Genomic DNA, 22,605 nt, shown 5'->3' with positions numbered 1-22,605 from the left:
TGGCTGATCATTCTTATGCCTGCCTGACATCATGATGCACATACTGACTATTGAAAAAGATCAAAAGATCTATCTCTTCCCTGCATCCACTCCTTCGATTATTTAACAAGTAGCAATGGATTGTAAGGAATTCATTTTCGTTTGGACATCACGATAATCAATCCGATGTAAGATATAGAGATGAGGATATTGTTCCACTTTTAATTTGAAGCTGTTCAATTTGTTCGTCGGTCAAGTTCGCCACGATGTCTGTGATTTCTTCATGCTTACTTTGGGGCAAGTCACGTGGGGAAATAACACGACCTGATTGGACAAGTACAGAAAATCGCCAGCTAAAATCGTTTCCAGTAGAAAAAAATTCTACTTGAACTTTTTCTATCGCAACTCCGTCGGCGGCAAAAATGGACTCGCTAGCGTTTTCCGCTGAACAAGTGCGACAAAGTCGCTGTTCGTCGGCGGGAAAAAAATCGCTGCGATTTGCCGCTGCGAGTAAAACGCTGTGACTATCCACCAGGCTTTAGGCCAGGTAAGGCGGTCGCCTAGGGCAGCAATCGCAGAGGGGCGCAAAAAAAAGGGGCGAAAAAAGAAAAAACGGGAATGGAGAAAGAAAAGGGAAGAAAAAAATGAGGGCGGAAAACAAAGGAAAAATAAAAAAGGGCGAAAAGAGAAAGAGAAAACAGAGCGGAAAAGGGAAAGGTATACTTGCCTAGGGCGGCAAAATCCCTAGGAACGGCCCTGAGGGCATGCACATGTGAGAGGAAGAACTCGACAATCCCGTCATTGTCATGCCAACTTGCCAAGCATTTTCATTGAGCATGTTGAGTATCCTTTGACAGTGAGTTCAATAGAAGTTTTATGTACAGTACTATCAATGACTCATTTCGACTGCTCAGTGCCAGAAGTGGGTAAGTACAACAGCTGCCCTGTGAACATTTTTCAATTTACACGCAGTATAAGTATGAGTATTTTACTCGTGTACACATGGCAACTATACACATGGCAGCTATTGTACCAGACCTATTGCACTTACCCACTTCTGGCACTGAGCAATCGATTATTCAATGCCTCGATTACTCCCTGTGTAGGCTGTGTTATGATTTTACTACAAAAGTTTTGTTCATCGTAAATATCATGCCAAATGTATATGGTCAATTCCAGCCAAAGCGGGACAAAATTCTCTCTGGGGGCCATTTTGAAAATGTTTTCCTTTTCAATTCTAGATTTATCAAATGAGACGATCATATCTGGTGAATCATCAGGTGGAAGTGCCATCGGATTGAAAAGTGACTTTTCTTGCTAGACCAAATAAAGTGTTAAATGCGCATATGCATGTTACCCACGAATTCAAGCCTTTTTCACCTGTTGTACGCCATAAAATTTCACTTTCTTTAATATCTTTCAATATTTTATGTGTGACTCATATACACTAGAAATCGGTGAAGACTTTGAACGTAAAATAGAATTTTATTACATATATCTACAAAGAAATATTTTGGTTATTACAAATTTTAAGAAAGAACCAGGTGTACAGTTAAGATTGTGTCAATTCTTCGAACTCTTTCCAAAGTGGCTGTCATTTAACATTACTGTATTATTTCGAAAGATTAGAATAAATGCTTCATATAAATATAAAGTTAGATTTTGTATCTCGTCGCAGGATGAGGATCTCGGATGGATTCGTGGGTAACAGCGTCTGGAAAATAGGAATTCCTATTAATTTTTTTTGATAAAAATAAAAAATACTTTTCCGTATGTCAATAATTCAGGCTGCAATCGCACTAAAATGAATTTTAATCAATATACAAACTACATGGAATATTTAGAATGGATCATTATGGCATTTTGGGTATAAAAAATTTGAGAATAATGAAGTTGCCAAATTCAAATAGACAGAGCAAACAGTTTTATATTATTATTTTAGTAAAATCATTCCATATTTTCATGCAGCAATATTCTATTAAATCGTGTTTGACAGTTCCTATGTACTAAAACACTATCAATACATTGTTAACTATAATTTAAGTAGGGATTCGTGGGTAACCAAAATGTTCGTGGGTAACACATATTTGAAGGTATGTATTGGTAAGCGGCAAAATAGAAAATATTACAGAAGGTTGTAAACCATCATGCGGTTATTCCTCCATTGTGTTTCAATGATTCCCGTTTCTCTAACCAATTGCATTTACCCAAAAAATGGTAATTTAGGATAATCAATCAAAACTTCATGATACAGCTTCAGTATACCTTCAAGAGGACGCTATTAAACAGGACTGTTTTGGAACCTATTTCGCATGTTTTCAAAATGTTAAGATGCATAAGAAACATATAATTTACGAGTAGATCCTTGGATTCGTGGGTAACGCCGAATTCGTGGGTAAAGCTATAAGTACTATAGTACCGTTTGGGGTTTGCGTTTCTTAGGTATATACACTGTAAGTACTGTAAAAATTATAGCATACCCATGGCTTGAATATGTGCTGATTTAAACTTAAAATAAAACAATCTCCTTGTTTTTCAAGGTTAGCATTTATTCGGGATTCGTGGGTAACAGAAGTTTAAACCGTCGTAGATTCTTTTTTAAAGCGGTGAACGTATTTTTACGATTTACAATTTTAAGCGCTTGTCAAACTAAATGCAGTGTCCAAAGTCATTAAATGTTAATTTAAGTTATGGCAATTATATTTGCTGGACTCGTGGGTAACAGTTGATACGTGGGTAACGTCAAATTTGAATTTATGGAATTTTATGGGTAAAACGTATTTGCATAAAATAATCACTTGGACCTCAGAATTATAGAACGAAACTTCGTTTCATGATATAGTCATTTATGGCATATTCACTTAACATTTTTCAGAACGATCATTTTTTTTTTGATACGCGGGTAACAAAATTATTAGCCAAATTGACTTAATGGCCTCTAGAGTCCACAAACTTTGGTGGAATTCAATCGTTTTACATATGATGAGAGATCATGCAAACGTCTTTCTAACGGTAATAATTTCATTTTGATTGAAGGACATTCAATGACATATATGTTGCTTTATCTTTGGATTCGTGGGTAACGCCAATTCATTTAAGCCATCATAACTTGTCCCCTGGTTTGACTTGCTAGTAAAGGCCTATATGCACAAAGAGAGCACATTGGACGTGACATGATATGCTATATCAATAATGTGATTTCCTTTATTAATGACATTTTAAAGTGGAAAGTTAACATAGAGAGAATTTTGTCCCCCTTTCGCTGGAATTGACCATATGTATACATGTAGATATTTATAGTATTCTTATTTATAGTAGCCGAATAAAATAATGGTGCGAAAACGTGTGCATTGTGGATAATGATAAGAAAATAATGATGCCATTAATAATAAAATACAAAATTTTCGGGGTGGTAGCAATTCCTTATTCTTATGTTATACGAGTTCATAACTTCTTATGTTATATACGTCTAGCCCTTTTCTATTCACAGATTATCCATTGTATTTCTTTTGTTTAAGGTTCGCTGCCCACACCATTACCTAGAGTAATGGAGGTGGCTAGCTGCCCAGAGACCATTATCAACACAATAGCTCAAGATAACGGTCTCGGGCTGCGAGCTAAACAAAAGGAATACCATGGACATTCTAGAAACACTATGGAAAGGATCACAACATACATGTAGAATCTGAGTTCGTTACTAGTCTCAGGTAGACTTAGAAAACAAATGCATTTAAATGCAAATGTTACATGGCAAGAGAAAATTATAGAGGGCTACTGCAGTCCGTATAACATTAACAATACTATTTTATAGAACACCACTGGTGCTCAATTAATAAAGATAGTTAAATTTATGCAAATTAAAATTTAATTAGCATAACGAGGTAATACTCATAAATGAAAAGTAACCGTTTCGTTTAATGTATACTCAGTACATGTATATAAACTCGCCATTAGTTTCTAGAAGGGAATCTGTCTTTATCCTTGCCCAACCCAAAAACGCTCAACGGTCCATGCTAATTAGCTACTAGGCAAGAACCCCCGGGATACTACCCGACCAGGGGAGCTTCGCAACTAACCTGCGGTACTCATTACAAGTCAAGAGGCTGGGAGTGCAAAGCCTTACTGTGACCTACCCATAATGGGGAGCACCATTGGACACACGTTACTAGGTGTTTCAAATATCTGGTTACTCACATTTTCTAAAATATAAATTTCATGGTGTTGAAACCCTAGAACAAACGTTGACAACTCTTTGCATTATTCACTAATCATTTGAATAACAACGGTCACGGGGTGAATACACTCCAGCGGATTAATAACCTACCAAACCACTTCAAATACAAATGTAAATTGAGATCAATAACTATTATTGATTTGATAATGCTGGCGTCTGAGGTGTTAGTGTTTTTAATTCAAGAAAGTACAGTTTGGCATTAAACTTATTTTTAAACAATTATATATACATATTTTGATGCAAACAATTTAATTTTGCTCGCCGTATATGTAAGATAAACGGTTCAAAACAGGCCATTACCAGAAATAATGGGTGTGTTGTTCATGACTGGCTCAATGTTAGTTGGTTTGAGGTTTCGACCCCTATCGGGGTCTCAACCTCAAACCAACTAACATCTCACCAGTCATGAACAACACGCCCATTATTTCTGATAATGGTCTGTTTCTCACCCTTTATCTACTACATAATGCACCTGATTTCAACAGCAGTAGAGATGTGCATTTGAAATCAAGTTTCCGCTCTTTTAATTTTAGATTTTAGTATTCATTTCAGAAAAATAACTTATGTACATATTAGACATTAAACTTATTTTGGACTGAAAAATAATTTCGCCAAATATTTCCATGATCATTGTAACGAATTTTGGCGTTGTTGATTATTTCTACGCCTTTTTCATTTGATAATGTAAACAAATAAACATTGATTCTTATTGTAGAAATCGACACCTCACGGCATTATGTAACTGAGTAATTCCATAAATTTGTAAAAAATATTTTTCAAATAGCTTCAAATGTATGAAATGATACGATGTTCAATTTGTTCATGCCATATTCGGGACTCTAGGAAAGGGCGTATGGCAATTTAAATGTCTGCGTTCTGCTTGCAATATTTTCCAATCGATAAAAGAAATAAAAGTTCGCAGTGGATATTATTATTGTAATTTTTACATCCATTGTCCTCGCATGAACGGTTCTGAAGTTTTTCTTTCAATAAAAAATCATTTAAGTAGATTCAAGGATTTTCGGTTCAGCACAGAGAAGCAAGATTTTGTAATCATCTGCATAATTGTATAGTTCATTAGTTCTATACATGTATGCAAGACTGTAATATTTAATACGGAAATATTATAGTATTATTTCATAAGAATTCATCAACTACGTGCGAACTGCATCTCAGGTAACAGAGCATATTATTAACGACATTAGATGTTGAAACGATCAAGGCTTCATTAAGATGACATCTGGATGTGATAATTTGAAGTTACAATGGACACGATTTTGTATTACGTACTTGTCATTCCTATGGATAAGCTTACCTATTGTTACATCACAGCAAGTGAACACAGAAATAGGTACTGTGCAAAGCTATGTTGGAGGTACTGCGACATTACAATGTGATCTGAAAAATGTTTTCAACTCGGACGCTATCATATGGTTTCGACCAGACGTAGAATTGTACTTAAGTTATGATGATAATGTATACAGTGATGTGCCAATGGAGATTCAAGATCGTGTGTCTTTAACATGTGATAGACCTATTCTAGGCCTATGGACACGAGATACGTGTTGGCTTACGATAACCAATGTAACCATTGCTGATAATGGATCGTATTCGTGCGGGTATGAGGATACAGCTTTCAAAAAACTTACTACGGGTTTTCTTGAAGTTTCTTATGGAGATTTGCCGTCGGAAGATTCTCCTATGTGTAATGTTTTGACTAGATCTGGAGATGGACTGCAAGAGATTTCAACAGGAAGATTTGCAATTTATGACGACGTTGCCTTACAATGTAACGTTGATAGTAATGTAACTTTGGCGCCATTTTTGTTTTGGACACGTGATAAAATAATGCTCAACTCGGCAATCCAAAAGGTCTCGTTATCACATCAGGTGAACGTTGATAATGTCAATATAGACGTTGAATTTACTTGTGTAATGATGCATCCAGCTCTCGATAGACCTCAAAACTGCTCAGTCATTTTAACAAAATTGCAGCCATCACCAACAATGAATGTATCTATTTTGTCTACGTCAACTGCTCAAGAACTACAAACCACTTTCGCTATGACCACAAACAAAGATACAACTTCGTCTTCGTCAACTCGTGTTACGGCTTTTATAGTGCCCTTTCTTTTGATTCTGTTAATTGCATCGATTTTGCTTCTTCGGTTCTTGATTTGGCGAAAAGACGGAAGAATCCTATTCCAACAAACCCAGATTACGGTCTTACAATCGACCTCCATGCCTTCACTATTACTGAAGATTTTGCTGCAGTTCATTCTCCAGATTCGATCGACAAAGCTCTTGATCTTCACCCAATCTCTGAACCTTCATCCAAACCTACAGAACGCCCGTCACCCGACAAAAATGGCGCCAAAGTGCCAGTGTATGCAAAACCAGACAAGACAAAGAAAAAAGTTGACGATGTAGACAGCACATTTCCAGTTTACGCAAAGCCAAATAAAAGAGTAAATAATCATGATAATGACGATCCGCTCTATGATAATGTTACAAATAAACCAGCTCAATATGAAAATTTGCCTCACTCGGCAGACACGACTGATGACGGTGAAAATGGAATGGTCGCGAGACAAAGCGTAACGTATGCAGAATTAGATTTACCAGTGTCGTCGAATACCCATTTACCAACACGAAACTCAACTATTTATGCCGACATTATAGGGACCCTATGATCATGATGATAATTTAAACATGTATTTGGCCATGTGTTTTGAACTCGCCACCCAAAAAAGGTGGCGGCGTTGTATTTTTCCAGATGAAGAAAAATGGAGAAAGCGGTGTCAAATTAAAGAATGGCATGAATGGAGAGATTAATGAGTCTAGTTTAGTTTAAGTCTAGTTTTTAGTCTAGTTTAAGTCTACTACAGTATTCTCATTACAAGACTACCCCTATAATTAAAGACAGAGATAAAAAAAAAATATCGCGTCTGACGTCATCTGTCAATCAAATTCGAGCACGGTTTGTTTACAAGTGTCGTGATGATGACTTGCTGAACGCGGCGGTATAACCGGGCGCCTTATTGTTAATTTTGCACCTTCAAACATGCAAATCATCTCAAAAGTTAGGTCTTTATAGTAGGAAACTTTCTTTCGCGAAGGCACTATGTCAACAATGCCTAGAAAAGCTGCTTTTTGCCTTGTAATTTTTCGCCATTTGCTGCTATTCCTTTTCTCCGATCAGCCCCAGATAGATCGGTCTTCCTTTTACGCGCTATTAACCTGTGTAAACCAATCAAGGATTGTAATTGACAGTGACACCATCGAGGGTGACACTACAATGACCGTCGAGTTGACATTTCTCAAAATGCCAAAAAGGTATTAAAAATATAAATAATACTAGTATGCCCCTATGTGAATATCGAACTTGAAACCCCAACTAATACAACCATATCTCATAGCTTTTTTACCAAATGGTTTATTTTGAGAGTTAAAATAAATGCAGCATTGTATGAGAGATGTGAAACGCTTTTTACTCTCAATGAAATTAAGAAGCATTTTAATGCCTCTTTTCTATAACATATTGAAGGGAAAGCACATCAGTACACATCATAACACGCCAAAAAGGTATCCCCGGTTTTGTCGAAAAGGTATTAGAATATAATAAAAATATTTTCCACCAGTGGGTGACACTTTTTCACAAGATCCGATGAATATTAATATTTTAGGTATTTTAAGCGCCCTGTATACATAAACATCTCAAAAAAGTAACTAACCTCCTTAAATAATGGCCATTTTTCAAACAACAGGCAATTATATTGCAAATCTGTAAAATGCGTTGGAAGCAGAATTTATTTCTGCACATTTTGACACCTCATTTGTAGCAATTGACCATTGACGTCACAGCGTACATTTAAATCAATGTAACCCAAGATTTGAAAGTTGCAGTAAATTCTATTGATTTGTATTCAGTATGGAAGGAAATCTGTGTAATGATACCTGAGTGTTTTTGTATTGTTGTAAGTGCAACTTTCAAATCTGAACCTCACTACATTAAATTGACCGGTGTTTTATTGTTTTCTGGGCTATCGTATCAAATGAGATGTCAAAATGCGCAGAAACAGCGCAGAAATAAATTCTGCTTCCAGATTTGTAGTACAATATCCTGTTTTTGAATAATGGTCATTATTTAAAGAGGGTTAGTTACTTCTTTTGAGATGTTTATATTGGGATACTGCCGAAGTGCCATACCATAGTCCATCGCTATGGTGCAGCTATCGTTTTTAATTAATAGTAGCCTACTACTAAAAATGTTCTGTTATTTTGTGGGTCCGAAATCTACGTTTAACCGCATTCCCATGCAAAAAGTAACAGTTGCCATGTAATGTTGACCTATCCACTGATCTGCCATTCATAGACAAGCAGTCATCGCCATCAGAATGAAAATTTCAGATGGACTTTTCAATATGATTACTGAACCATACAATAGTATTAGTGAGTCAATGCTATACATGTATATTCCAAGTTTGAATCGAATTAATATTTTGTTTGCGAGAACAAAAAAAACCTTGTTCGTGTTAATTTCTTTTTCTATATTTCTTTTTATGAAAATTTTGCTCTATATTGTAATGTCATAATTATGTTTGTGAAGGTAAATAAACTCTTATATAAATGAAATAGACACGTTAAAATGGGATCCCGAAACGGGATGGTCGTGTACGTTGCTGATACATCAGCCATGTCCGCTGTATCCGGATTTCCTGAGGCTTTTGATAATTTTGATGCGCTTGTCCTACTGGAGACTATACCCCCTGTCAAACATGTCAAATCATCATGTATACAGACAAAACCCCAAAACGTTTCAACAACTTAAGGGATGAGCGTTTTGAGCGTTTCGACAGTATTTTTTGTGGGACATGAGAGCACATCAGACACATCGAATTGCATTCTGAATACGAAGAATGTCTTTCTGATATCAAATAATTTTCATTTTTGAAATTCACGATATAATGCAAATTTTATGACAAATTATTAAAATTTGATATTTTTCACATTTTTGATATATAACAGTCCTCGAAGTAAATTTTATAAATCTAATGACATATTCTTAAAAGTGTATGTAGATGGGAGGAAAAGCGACGATCAATTGAAAATTTTGACCTTTCATATTGAAGATATGGATTTTTTTCCCAAAAGACCTAATTGTTTTTTTTTTGGTGTTTGGGGAAAAAATCCATATCTTCAATACGAAAGGTCAAAATTTTCAATTGATCGTCGGCTTTTCATGCCACCTACATATACTTTTAGTATAAATCATCAGATTTATAAAGTTTACTTCGAGTACTGTTAAATATCAAAAATATCAATTTTTAATCATTTGCCATAAAATGTGTATTACATTGCGAATTTAAAAAAAAATCAAAATTATTTGATATCAGAAGGACATTCGTCGTATTCAGAATGCAATTCGATATGTCTGATGTGCTCTAATGTCCCACAATAAATACTGTCCAAACGTTTATACCCCACCCCTTAAATGTTGTTTAAAAATCACAGTGGAACAACGTATTTCCAATTTAAACAGCACTGTGTGTTGTGTGTATCAGATGATCATTATTCATTTATAAATTTATAAATTTGTGCCTATTTCTTTATTTATAAATTTATAAATTTGTGCCTCTTTCTTTCTTTGTTTCTTTATTTCTCTCTTTCTTTCTTTCTCATTCTTTCTTTCTTTCTTATCTTCTTTCTTTCTTTTTTCTCATTCTTTCTGTCATTCTTTCTTTATCTTTCTTTCTTTCTTTCTTATCTTCTTTCTCATTCATTCTGTCATTCTTTATCTTTCTCTTTCTTTCTTTCTTTCTTTCTTTCTTTCTTTCTTTCTTTCTTTCTTTCTTTCTTTCTTTCTTTCTTTCTTTCTTTCTTTCTTTCTTTCTTTCTTCTTTCTTTCTTTCTTTCTTCTTTCTTTCTAAGTGTCAAGGTCAATTTTGTTTAAATGAAGAGTAAGTTTGTATTTCTTTTCAGCAATGCTGTATTCAACCTTTTGTTTTAATTTTACCAAGAACAAAAAGGGTTTGAAATTAGGAATTAATTGAGCACTGAAATTTACATTAGTATGTGCACAGAACTTCAAACCCCAACTAAAACAACCATATTATCGCATAACTTTTTTACCAAATGCTTTATTTTGAGAGTTAAAATAAATCCAGCATTGTATGAGAGATACAAAACGCTTTTTACTCTCAATGAAATTAAGAAGCATTTTTAATGCCTCTTTTCTATTTCCACATAATTTAAATTTTATTGATTGAAGGGAAAATACAGGGCGTCAGTATACCTCATAACATATAGGCTATCTTGTATACAGTGGTGTGAAGATGAGGTTGCATAATCGATTTTTAATCACTTTCTTCTAGTGCGTATCTATTGTTTTATCTTTGTCCATTTCCCATCGTGCATGATTTTATCCCCGGGGATTTTATAAACGCGTGAAACGTGACCTCTGGATTATCAAGCGGCAAATAATTTATAACATTATCATAAATCAGCCTGTGTCGTCTGCCAATAAATGCGATAGCGTGTCGTCGCTATGTACACATTGCATTACATTAACCGATCCGAAATACTCAACAACGACGTTTTTCCCTTACACTAACAATTCGATTTTGACAAGCAGATGATTAGAATTTGCGGGTAAAAAAATGGCGGAAAATGCATCTGGCACAGAAAATGGTGGTAAATTAGATGCATTCGGGATACAACTAACAGCAGATAGGTCTGTGTATTCGACTGGAGATGTCATTACGGGAGAAGTAGTGTTGGAATTACGAGATGCTACCAAATTAAAAGGTACACATTGTATTTGTCATTGTATGTAATACCATATGGATGCATATAAGATATACTTGACGAGATGTGCAGAATAGGTGTATATGTATTAAATACGTGAATGATTTAGTAAATTTAATGTCTATTTGTAATAATATTTATTTTTGAAAACTAGAATAAGTATCAGCAGGTTATTATTATTAAGTCTATTATTATTTTGGTACTGCTTGAAATTATGAGTTTACACATGCGCAAATGTTATAAAAATGATGCACTTATCTATTTACATCGCATTACGCAGGGATGCGGGTATTTATATACACAAAATATCCTCTCAAAAATTAACTGGATAAAATAGCTAAACTGAATAATTAGCAACACTGCATCGTGGAAATTAAATTGCTTTAATAACATAGTATTCATTGCATATCATCAGCTGATCACTGTTTTATAGTACAAGGTCATAATGAAAAAATATATAAATAAACCGATTAAATATTGATAATGAAACATAACTTGAAAAATAACCGAATTGCCTTTAATATTATACACATGCGTTTAATCATGCATAAGATAATAACCCGTATAATTATCTGCATCATACGATCCATTAGTTGCAAAATACTTACGGGAAAATATTATGCAAATCTTAGTTAATTTATTCTATCTCCAAGATCGGGAGTTTGAAACGCTGTACGCACTATTAAAAGGAGGGGTGGAGAGCTAAAGGCAGAGGCTAGGGAGAGAGATTGGAATCGGCATTTTTAATTGCATGTTTTTTATTTATCATGTAAGAGCTGTGTTTGAAAATCCAATTTCATATCTTACAGCATACAGAAGTTAACACTAATTTTAAACTATAGAAATAATTCCTTTCGTTATCTTTATAAATTATTCTATATTTATTTTTCTATTTTTATTGTTAGGCTTTTGTCGTCATGGTCGTATGGCAAACAGGCAATGTCAAAAAATATAAAAGCATTATTATCTGTAATATAATTGATGATATTTCGATATGTCGCGTATGCATGCATCATTTCAAAGGATTCCTAATTGTATTTGTGTACATGATCATGGTGATGTATGGGTTCATAGTCCATGGTAAATGAATGGGTATTCCCAGCTGTCTTTAAATAGCAAAAGTTAGGTCAAATCTATATTATATATTTGTATCCTGGCATTAAAATATATGACCATTATTATTTTCATATTTATTATAAATAAATCACAGTATTTTATCATTATAATAAAATTCACAAGTGTTTTTAATTATTTATATTAATGTAATCGAGGCCAATGCATTTCGAAAATGATGTTTTTGAGTCAAATCAAATTCATTTGGAAATGAATTTGGAGAAAACCTTCTGTTAATAAAATACTATGCTGAGCCACCAGCCTGGGTGACTCACGCTCCAGTAATTTCAGATGATTGAGCTCAGTAATACATCAAAGAATGTCTTCCAATTCATGAAAACAAATAGAGAATCAGCTTATCGGATTAAAAGCTTAGAGGGAAGGTCTTGCTGCTCAGCGAGTGTTTGTAATTATCAGAAGGTTTTCTCCAAATTCATTCTCTAATGTATAAGCATTATAAAATAATGTTAAATAAAATAGTATGTTATATTGTAACGGTATAGAATGCACCGAAAATGTATTAACACCAGGATTACACATTTCGACCAGCGGCTACATTTACATAAAAGTTTTCAATTGTTTACGTAAATATTTGTTTTTCTTGCCAGAAATCAGCGTTCGTATACAAGGAATCGGGAGCGTGGAATGGCAGGGAGGGTGCAGCATCGATTGTAGGGAAATCCTTAGCATAAGAACCAATCATAAAGGCTCTGAAACCTATCTTGATCAAAGATTATCCCTTTTTGGAAATGGTACGTAATACCTCATTTTCATGACATGTCTGATTGATTTAATTATCAAACCGTTATTTTATAGTAAGAATATATCTTTTTATTGTAAAGCGCCATGTCCGTCTGATGTAATGGTGATATATATAAGCCCTTTAAGATTAATATTTTCTTCCAATGATTCAGGGTTAAGGGTAGACGTCGAGAAAGCAACCACACAAAAAAATCGATTTTCATTATTGTCAATATATTATTGAAAAATAACACTTCATTTTCTTTCCAAACCCTTTCATTTTAAAACAGAAAACAGTAAGAGTGATTCAATAGACGACGCACAAGAACTGAGCGGAGGCGCTCACGCATTTTTCTTTGAATTCCAAATCCCTGATAAGGACTTGCCTTGTTCTTATGAGAGTCGATATGGATACGTCAGATATTTCATTACAGCTACTATTCACAAACCATGGAAACACAATCACGTAACCAAGCGAGCTTTCACGGTTCTTGGGGAACCTTTAGATCTAAATAATGACGATGGAGCAAAGGTAACTAAATACCGTAAAATTCCGTCTACAAGCATATATGCCTCTAAACGAGGTTTTTTTGACACAAGAGACAAGAGGCAGACATTCTCAACAAAAACGTTATTTGGAGTTTGAACAACTATATTACTAATAAAGGCGGCTGTACAAACATGTATATTTGTAAGACCAATCTATTGCAATGTTTTTGAGAAGGGTATTGGCCTTTCATATCTTTCGTTAAAAAAACCCCTCGTTTAGAGGCATATATGCTTCTGGACGGAATTCTACGGTATATTAATAACGTATGCAACCTAGCTTTCTTAATATTACAGCTGGGGAACCGGTTGTGTTGTCAGGGCCGGATTTACCATTGGACCAGATGGGCCCGGGCCCAGGGCCCAAAATATTTGGGGAGCCCAATTCCTTTTTAGCCCATGTTTTGGGCCAAAATAGGGTAAGATTGTACAATGTTCCTTTCTTCGGGCGCACTAGCCCTTCTAATAGGACAATTCCCTTTCTTTTGGGGCTAAAATAGCACGCAAGTGTCTTATCACAAATCGGAACAAAATATGCCCGTCCACCTCTAAATTTTATGCTTCCGCTGACACTGTCAATAAGGAAACCAAAACTTTGCCACTTGAGTGCACATGCCTTACTCGTGGTGAGTTTGGGCCTGCACATTTGGCTCTTCCTGTCAACCCTCAAAATTACCTCTTTTCCCATAAATATTCGTAGGGAAATGTAAATTACATGGCACGATGATTCCAGTTGTACACTTACACATGCGCTGACAATTGCCGTTAACCAGTGCAGTGTCTATGGGGTGTTCATTTTCATATTGGTCAAAGGTCGCATAACCCACAATGTTCGGGATCTGTGATCACAGTATTTGTTGGTTTGTTGCTAGTTTAGTCTTAATGGCACTATAACGTATACGTAACAGACTTATTTGATTTAATTTGATCATACAAATCATTCAAAACAAAATCTGATTAACATTCTTGCAGTCAGTCTGCAGAGCAACGAAAACCAATATTACATGCATCCTTTGCCTATATTTCCTTTTGCTAGTCAAACTATATCTAGTTTTCCACCGTCATGTCCGCAAATTGTGTTTGAAAATGATACAAGGAGTATCATTGGACCGGACATCATTCATGGTAAAATAAATATTCGATTTATGTTTTGATATAATCCCCAAAGTACATCGTCATCTTATAGCAGGATATCTAAACTACATGTGATCTTCATTTCAGACACCGGTATCTATCCAAACATCAAAAACACCAAATTTGTGTGCTCATTGCCTGGCAGGTCACGTGACATTTGACGTTAAAATACCCAGAACTGTGTATTGCTGCGGAGAACGCATTATTCTGAACGCAAATATTGAAAACCAAACCAGACGGCGTATAGAAATGACCAAAGCAACACTTGTACAGGTTTGATATTTTCTTATAAGTTTTGAGTTATAATATGCCAGATTCTCAATTTGCTTCAGTTGAAACGTGGCTTATTTCTTTTTTCGTAGATGAGCTTGCTTCGATCAAGCCTGTGTTTCAGGTCCATTTTAGATCTAGAGTTCTAAAGTTGAGAAGCCTGTCCCACCGATGTCACATATCTTTGGACCCCAGGTGAAATATATATGTCCGGACTTCAGTTGAAGTAACTATGCTGAGAGTGACCAAAGTTACAGCAGTAGACACCCATGTGAAATGGGCTATTCCAGAAAATAGGTGCACACCCCCTATAGAGGAGTAAATTTGCAATCAAAGAAATGTCCGGATTTCCAAGTCTGCTTTCTGAAAACGACTGGATTTCCAGTTGCCAATGTTACTGGAAAAAGCTTGGAAATCCAATAAAATGAAGGAAAAATCACGGAAATGTTGGAAATGAGCTCTCAAATTGAGGATTTCTGATTTTAAACTATTTTGCTGCCGGATTTTTTTGCCTTTGGGCACTTTAAAAGTCTGGATTTCCAACAGTCACGACTGGACAAAAAGTCCGGATATCCGAACTCCTCTATAGGGGGTGTGCATCTATTTTCTGGAATAGCCCAATATACCTCAGTTCTTCAAGCATATTACAAAATATTCCAGTTGAATATACCCATATGCAGAAGATTAAGGTCATATCTTCCACAGGAAGTAAATTTCATTTACAAGCAAATAGTCCCGGTAAACAGTTGTCATTGTTTTCTATTGTTCGACAGTATTGCTGATCGCATATGTATAAATTGATAAAATTGTTTATATCCAACATTTCAGTACACCACATATCATTCAACAAGAAGTAGAAAAACAGTTGCCGAAAATGTCCAAATTGTTGACGGTGATGGGATCGAACCTGAAGCTTCATTAAGTTGGACTGATGCACAGATAGACATACCTCCGTTACCGCCTACAGAGCTCAAATATTGCACAGTCATCGATATACAGTATGAACTGAAGGTATAACTAAACGACATTTCTAGTCATGCGCGATTCGTTTATTTTCCATTTAACTTTTTTTTTTTATATCTTGAACGCTTCCCCGTTTCTTCTGTTCTGGGAAATCAGATCACTTGCCACCTTTTTTTTGGATCCTTTGTTCCTTTTACCACTTTATTCTTGAAAGTCGTGCGACCCCGAGTTTAGAGCTGCATGCAGAATTGCTCTATATCAGAGCGTATGTTATTAGCCGCTCTTCTGTTCCAACGTTAAGTCATAGGGGCTATCACCATTTGCAAATTGAATATTTAGCATAACACAAATCTATGCATATTTTTTCATTCATAGTTCTCCGCAGTATTTGGTAAAGGACTATTAAACACGACTAGTATAAGAATACCACTCAAACTTGGTAATGTGCCCATCAAATCATCCTCTACAGGAAAGCAATCGGGTGAACATGCTTGCCAAACATCAACCAATCTTACTGGTAAGTGTAAATCCAAGCATTTCTTGATCCACATCATCATCCCTCCCCCCCCCCCCCACTTTTCTCAAAAAAAGTTGAGATTTTTATATCACTGGAAACCTCTGGCTATACATAATGTTTATGTACAAACAATTTCTTGCAGATTAATTCGTTTAGCAAAGATATCGTGAAATTTGAATTTCGTTCTGGTATACCAGAACGAAATTACAACGCATTGTCTATGGAACAGTGAAATACACATAATCATGCATAACTCACAAACGCAAAATCGGAATTAATTGAAATTTTGGGATTAAGCTTTTTCGTGGATAATCTAAAAAAAAATGTCATAAAAAATACTGACGCCGTGACAATTGAAAAGATTTCATGAGTTCTTGAGATCCTGAGTTTCTTAACTATTTCTTTATTTTTATCTCTTTATTTCAAACTGGCTAAGTCAGGAACACAAGAAATCGGGATTTGTGATCACAAGATCCTGACTTCTTGCGTTACAAATTAAAGCGAACCACATGGCCCTTAGTTACGTATTTTTGCACTCAAAATCCTGCCCTATGTTTGGTTTAGAATAGCACATGATACGCATATACAACCTTTTAGCACTGTTGTACAGCAATGTATAGTACATCATGCATTATGTAATCTGAGCTTACGAAACCAGCCATAGCCAAAGTATTGGCCGAGTGTTTCCTGAATTCCCTTTCCATCCTCTTTATGTGGACCTTTCACCCTGGGTTTGAAACTACTATTAAAGGAAACATGCAGCTAACAATCAAGGTACTTGCATCAACCCGGATCCCTGAATCAAATATCAGCTAGACAGTGACATGCTTTTTGTTATCTTTGCAGGCAAAACAATCATTATGCAGTCATGTCTACAGCAGAATTCACCACGACCTTTGCAGGACTTAAAGCCTCATTGAAAACAGCTCAACTATGTTAAATCAGGGATGTGTCTCATATATCCCTGGTTAAATCCATAAACATATGTTTCTGATTTACCTGTGCGATATCGCAATGTGTTGTGATGAAATTATAATTTCAGTTGGAAGCACCATTACAAAGCAAACGCACAGTAACAATACTGAGCGTGGCCTTTGTTTCCGAAATGAGAACAAAAGTCTGCATATTGTTATCCAGCCATGTTGATGGTACAACTCATGTCAAACTTGTCACAGTTATTGTGATCTGATCTTGTGTGATACGACGTATCACACAAGTAAATGAGAAACATGTGGTTTTAGACTTAACACGGTTTGGAACAAGTTTTTCCATTTTTTAGCTCCCTGTCGGGCAGTCAGAACTCCATATTTGGGAGGGCTCGACAACAATCTTCCCAAAATCGCATTTTAATCATTTTTAGATGACCATAGAGGGAAAGAATTGAAGTTTATTTACAGCTTCTATGGCGAAAATTGATCAAACCGATCACACGATGGTGCTCGTTCGAAGTTGGAGCTATCTTGAGTCAGCTGTTGAGCACAATTTGTCATTAAAATTACACGTCCGACTGTTATGAAATTTTAGAAGACTCTCTCCGGAAAAACAGCTCGACAACAGCTTTCCCGTGACATTTTTTACTTCAAATTGTATGTTAAGGATGAACATTATAATTCACATGTGAGCCTCTATGGTTATTATTGGGTGAAGGGTTTTCCCTCCAGCCCACTAACTAGTCTATTGCTTATACCTACAGTACAGTGAGTGAGCTAAAGGTCAATCATCAATTGGAGCGCTGTGTGTGCACTGAATAGGAAAAACGGACAGTAACTGCATAATGTAACACGCAATTTTTGAGATACCATCACCAAAGTGTGCCCCAGGAGCACGGTTTCTTTCATAGTCTCATACTAGTAAAGAGTTGTGGCGCTAAAAAATCGATCATAGAGGGGACAAATTTCAAAATTGATCAGATTTTGCTCAAAGCCACACAAAGGTATTCCTCTGTTCAAAACGATTCAGAAAAAAGTATGCCTTAGTTATCCTGCGTCATATGGTTCTTGAGTTATAAGCACAGAGGTCAAACCCAAACAAATGCTCATATTATTTTAATCAAAATGGTCTCAAATTGCTCGTCTTGCAAGAACATTTATTCAAAGTAAAGAATAGTTTGCACCATCTAAGATGTATACGTTGGTAACATCGCCAAATAGGCCAAGGTCAATACGGTTCAACTAGGTCTTTTGGTAAAAAGACCTATTGAAGCGTTTTGCGTTATACGTATATAACACAAATTCCTCTGGTAATAACGATGTAGAAAAAGTATATTAAATGTAGTCTGCGACTCGAGATAAGCAAAAAGGTCAAATGTTCTACTCTTTCACCATGCTCATCGGTTAACTGTGTAGCGAGATACCCTAAATGGTACAAACTGTTTTTAATTTGAATTTGTATCGAAAAGCATACAACCATTTTTATGAAAATCTGAGATTTTGAGGATTTGACCCCTGTGGAGCCCAAAATGCGGCCTTTGACCATTTTGCTTATAATTTGAGAACCAAGCACCTGAGACAGGTCAAACTATACTTTCTCTGAATCGTTATAATCTGGGCAATTTCAAAATTTGACCCCTGTATGACTTGAACTTTTTTCTGAGCAACGTGCATTTTTTTTTCATATTCATTGAGGGCACAGCTGATTGCTCCTTGACTATAACTATAGGAGTGGTTCTTGAATTCCCATGGCATACAACGGATTTAAAATGTCATTCTGCGGGAAGAAGCTTTACAGAAGTTCATATTCACACCATTTTACCAATGCTTTACCTCAAAGGAGGAGAGGTGGGAAATAACTCATTCAACCAAAATCTGGTAAAAATTACACCTGTTTAACTGTCAACATTTGACAACTTTTGCCTCAGCCGAAGTTCACTTTCTGGAAAGCTGGACTGTATAAAGGTCGTCTGATTACGTGTACTCCTGGTGATATGCCTAACTGATAAACTGTTTATTGCATATTTAAGGGACAAGGAACTTACATTGTAAAAAAAAGTCTGGTTAGAACTCCAAGTTTGCTGCGACTAACGACTTTTTCTTGTCTTTTTTACATTTCAGCACCGTCATACGGCACGTGCGTAAAAGGATCACGTGACATACGAGATAAGAATGATACTAACTTTGTGATGGGACATTTGTCTTTTACACCCACATATATAATCCATCCGTCACAAACTACATACATATGACGAAATGGAGACAGAGTCAGCAAAAACTGCAGTGTGACGTCACATAAAATCATGACGATGACCATCAATTAATTAAAGCAGATCAGTGCAGGAACCCAGGATATTTCCCCATAGTTTATGCAGAAGTTGCGGATTTCGCCCACAGAGTCAGACACCGAGTTTGCCCGACCCATATTGCTCCCCCAATCGCGTGGCAAAAGTCTGCGGTTTGAGGGGAAAGAGCATTCAAAAAGGACTGATTTAAGTCATAAATTTATAGTTTTTCTGTCCCGATCTTACAAAGGGACAGTCCGGGGGGGGGGCAGTTTCCCGGGATGCATCCCCTATATCCACCCCCCCCCCGGCCCGGTTACGCCACCGATGCTCCCTCAATAATCTGCTTGCTTACATCACGCTGAAGCAGAGGATTGATATATTAATCGGGATTCGTTACATTTCAATTTAAAAAAACGGTGATCAAGATGATTAAATAGCAAGAAGACAGCGACTACGATTAAGGCTGTATGCAATAGCTATCTGCTACCACCGCGGTGGTAACAGATCCGGGTCAACATTTCTTCTTACTCACGAGTCTAGTTCACCCTGCACCTCTACCATGGAGTACAGACGGGTATGCTTGGGAGGGCACTCAATTCATCGGTTTTCTTTTAACAACGCAAACCTATGACGAATTCCGGTGGTTTGCGAGTGAAGAAATGTCCGCGCTATCGATTGATTACGTTTCTATTAAGAATTAGAATCCATGTTTATCCATTTTGTAATACTGATATAGCAAAGTATTGCAATAGGAGCCCGGTACGGTGTAGCGCCGAATAGATGAAATGGCTAAATCCCGGGATTTGGGCAGAGCTTAGGGATAGGGTTGGGGTTAGGGTTAGGGTGGCAATCCTGTGATGTCGGCTTGTCGAAATCCCGGGGTTTCGGCAAAAACTTTCTGCCAAAATCCCGTGATTTATTTCGGCTCAACGTCGGGAACTCAATGAACTACTAATGGTGGGAGCTGAGTAAATTGAATTAAATAGCGCCACCAAGAATGTCGCCATACACATACATGTATGATAGGAAAAGTTCTACACCTGTGACCTAACTGACCTACTTTAACACAGCTTAGTAACGGGTGATTAAAATGGTAACTTTTACTTTAGCATGTATGGGAAAATAAATTTAGATGAATTAAATATTTTAGCATGTTCAACTTTACTGTGTACCAATGTTTTAGCGCAATTTATAGTGCTGTATATTCGTCCCGTTGCCATACAAGCTCTACCACAATGGCGACTATAGAGCGAAATAGTAGAGATGATCGAGCAACACAGACGAAACCTACTGGATTTAGAGGATGTGCTTGCATTCCCTTATTGTTAGAAATAAATAATTACACTGCAAAAACAGTGTTTAGAAATTAAACACTTTTCTAAACACAATTTTGCTTTCACTTTGTAAACACATTTAGAAGCTAAACAATATGTGTCAAATTTCTGAACACTGGTCAGTGATAGTGTTCAATTTCTCTGACATCCATATTCTAAACATAACGTTTCTATATTTCTTGTCTTCACTTTCTAAATACTGTTTTTGCAGTGTACATAAAATGCGGATACACTTGGAAATTTAATACGTTTAAATATATGTGTTCAACTTCGTCTATCTATACACAAAAGATTACATCTTTTGGCTAATTTGATATTATATCCATCGTTAATATATTCTCGTTCATTAATTGGTTAAACGAGTATTATGTGACCAAAAATATTTTGCAAAGCAGTCAAAAAGCCGATTGATGAGGGAACGGGGTACTATTAAAGTACTATTTCCCTAGTGAAATAGCAGTACTATGCCCTATGACCTCGATCCTGCGTCGCAGTTCCTAGTGGTCGGTGCAACTCGCCACGTAAGCGGGATTTCAGTACTGGTTTTAGGGTATTAATGTGTAGAAAGCAGCCGCACAGAACTGCAGCTAAAATACGGCGGTTTCATGGCATAATCTGAGTTCAGTATCACGTTCAGTATCTTAATATTGACGGTGAAATAACATAGAACATGGTTACTCGCCCGGGTTACTCGTTTCACGGCGGTATTGCATAAATAGTACATTTTCACGGCAAGCTTTAGCCATGTTAGCCATTCAACTGTGTGTGTGCTGTGTGCATGTGCATCAAAACAAAGCAAGGCTCGAGCTTAGCCTTGTCTAGGCCTAGCCTATATACATGTATGCGTTTCTAATATTTTACCAATCAATGAACAAAGTATATATTAATGAAAGATATAAAACAAATATTTACTGCTCTAAATTCGGGATCTGGTGGAATCTATTGGTCCCCTCGGTGAACTGGAGACCGCGAACCTACTATTTTCCCTCGACCTGGCGGTCTCGGGAATATAGTAGGCCCACGGTCTCCAGTTCACCTCGGGGACCAATAGATTCCACCAGAGGCCTCATGAGCAGTAAATATTTGTATAATATTTGGTGCTGCCTTTGAAACCATGTTTTATATCATAGCGGGCAATTCAGGGTTTGATAACGAACCGGCAACACGCAAACATGAGCATACGACTCATCACTGCTCATCAATCTGTCCGGCGAGCATGCCGGTCTATCCCCATTTACCTCGTTGGTCGGTACTTGATAGGGTGTACTGTGATATATAATAGACGCGCAATCGTAGACATGGTAGATGTAGTCTTCTGCTGGTTTTTGTTTACGATTGACCCAAACTTTTAAATTTATCAGCTGTCGGCATCGCCGGAATAATTTTGTGACTATGGCCAGACGCGAATTCGCGTTTCGCGAATACCCGTTTTCACTCTGTCCATGGATGAGGTTTGGAATGGGTCATGCTGTGGAGTGGCCTGCAAGATCACCAGACCTCACATCACTTGATTTCTTCCTTTGGGGCAAAATCCAACACGACGTCTATGATCGATGATCACCAGCTAGCCTCCAAGATCTTCGCAACCGTATTACTAATTCGCAAGTATCCGGCGCACATTAGGTTGGTACACAACGCACTTTTGATGCAATGAGTACCAGGGCTGAAACCTGTATTCGTCAAGGCGGCAACCGGGTAGAGGTAAAAGCAGCACAGTAAATTCATTTCAGAGGAACCAAAGACAAACCAA

General features: G+C 36.5%; 1 protein-coding gene across 1 annotated transcript; it reads left to right on the top strand.

Moving 5' to 3' along the window:
• Positions 1-10,544: 10,544 nt before the first annotated feature.
• LOC140171227 (arrestin domain-containing protein 3-like) lies at positions 10,545-21,582 on the top strand. Its single transcript, XM_072194445.1, has 7 exons — positions 10,545-11,020; positions 12,742-12,885; positions 13,165-13,406; positions 14,642-14,827; positions 15,653-15,835; positions 16,163-16,304; positions 19,355-21,582. Exons 1-7 carry the CDS (start codon positions 10,873-10,875, stop codon positions 19,483-19,485), a joined length of 1,176 nt encoding a protein of 391 aa, XP_072050546.1. The 5' UTR covers positions 10,545-10,872; the 3' UTR covers positions 19,486-21,582.
• The last annotated feature ends 1,023 nt before the right edge of the window (positions 21,583-22,605 follow it).

This window comes from Amphiura filiformis, chromosome 15 (assembly GCF_039555335.1).
Source record: "Amphiura filiformis chromosome 15, Afil_fr2py, whole genome shotgun sequence".
Lineage (NCBI taxonomy): Eukaryota > Metazoa > Echinodermata > Ophiuroidea > Amphilepidida > Amphiuridae > Amphiura > Amphiura filiformis.
The sequence above is the reverse complement of the archived record's forward strand: the minus strand, read 5'-3'. Positions and strand labels throughout refer to the sequence as shown.

Bases quoted from the DNA above. Each gene is read 5' to 3' on its own strand.
- LOC140171227 (XM_072194445.1), top strand. From the start codon at position 10,873: ATGGCGGAAAATGCATCTGGCACAGAAAATGGTGGTAAATTAGATGCA. The intron at 11,021-12,741 runs GTACACATTGTA...TTTTCTTGCCAG, and splicing joins AGATGCTACCAAATTAAAAG to AAATCAGCGTTCGTATACAA. The intron at 13,407-14,641 runs GTAACTAAATAC...TCTTCATTTCAG, and splicing joins ATAATGACGATGGAGCAAAG to ACACCGGTATCTATCCAAAC.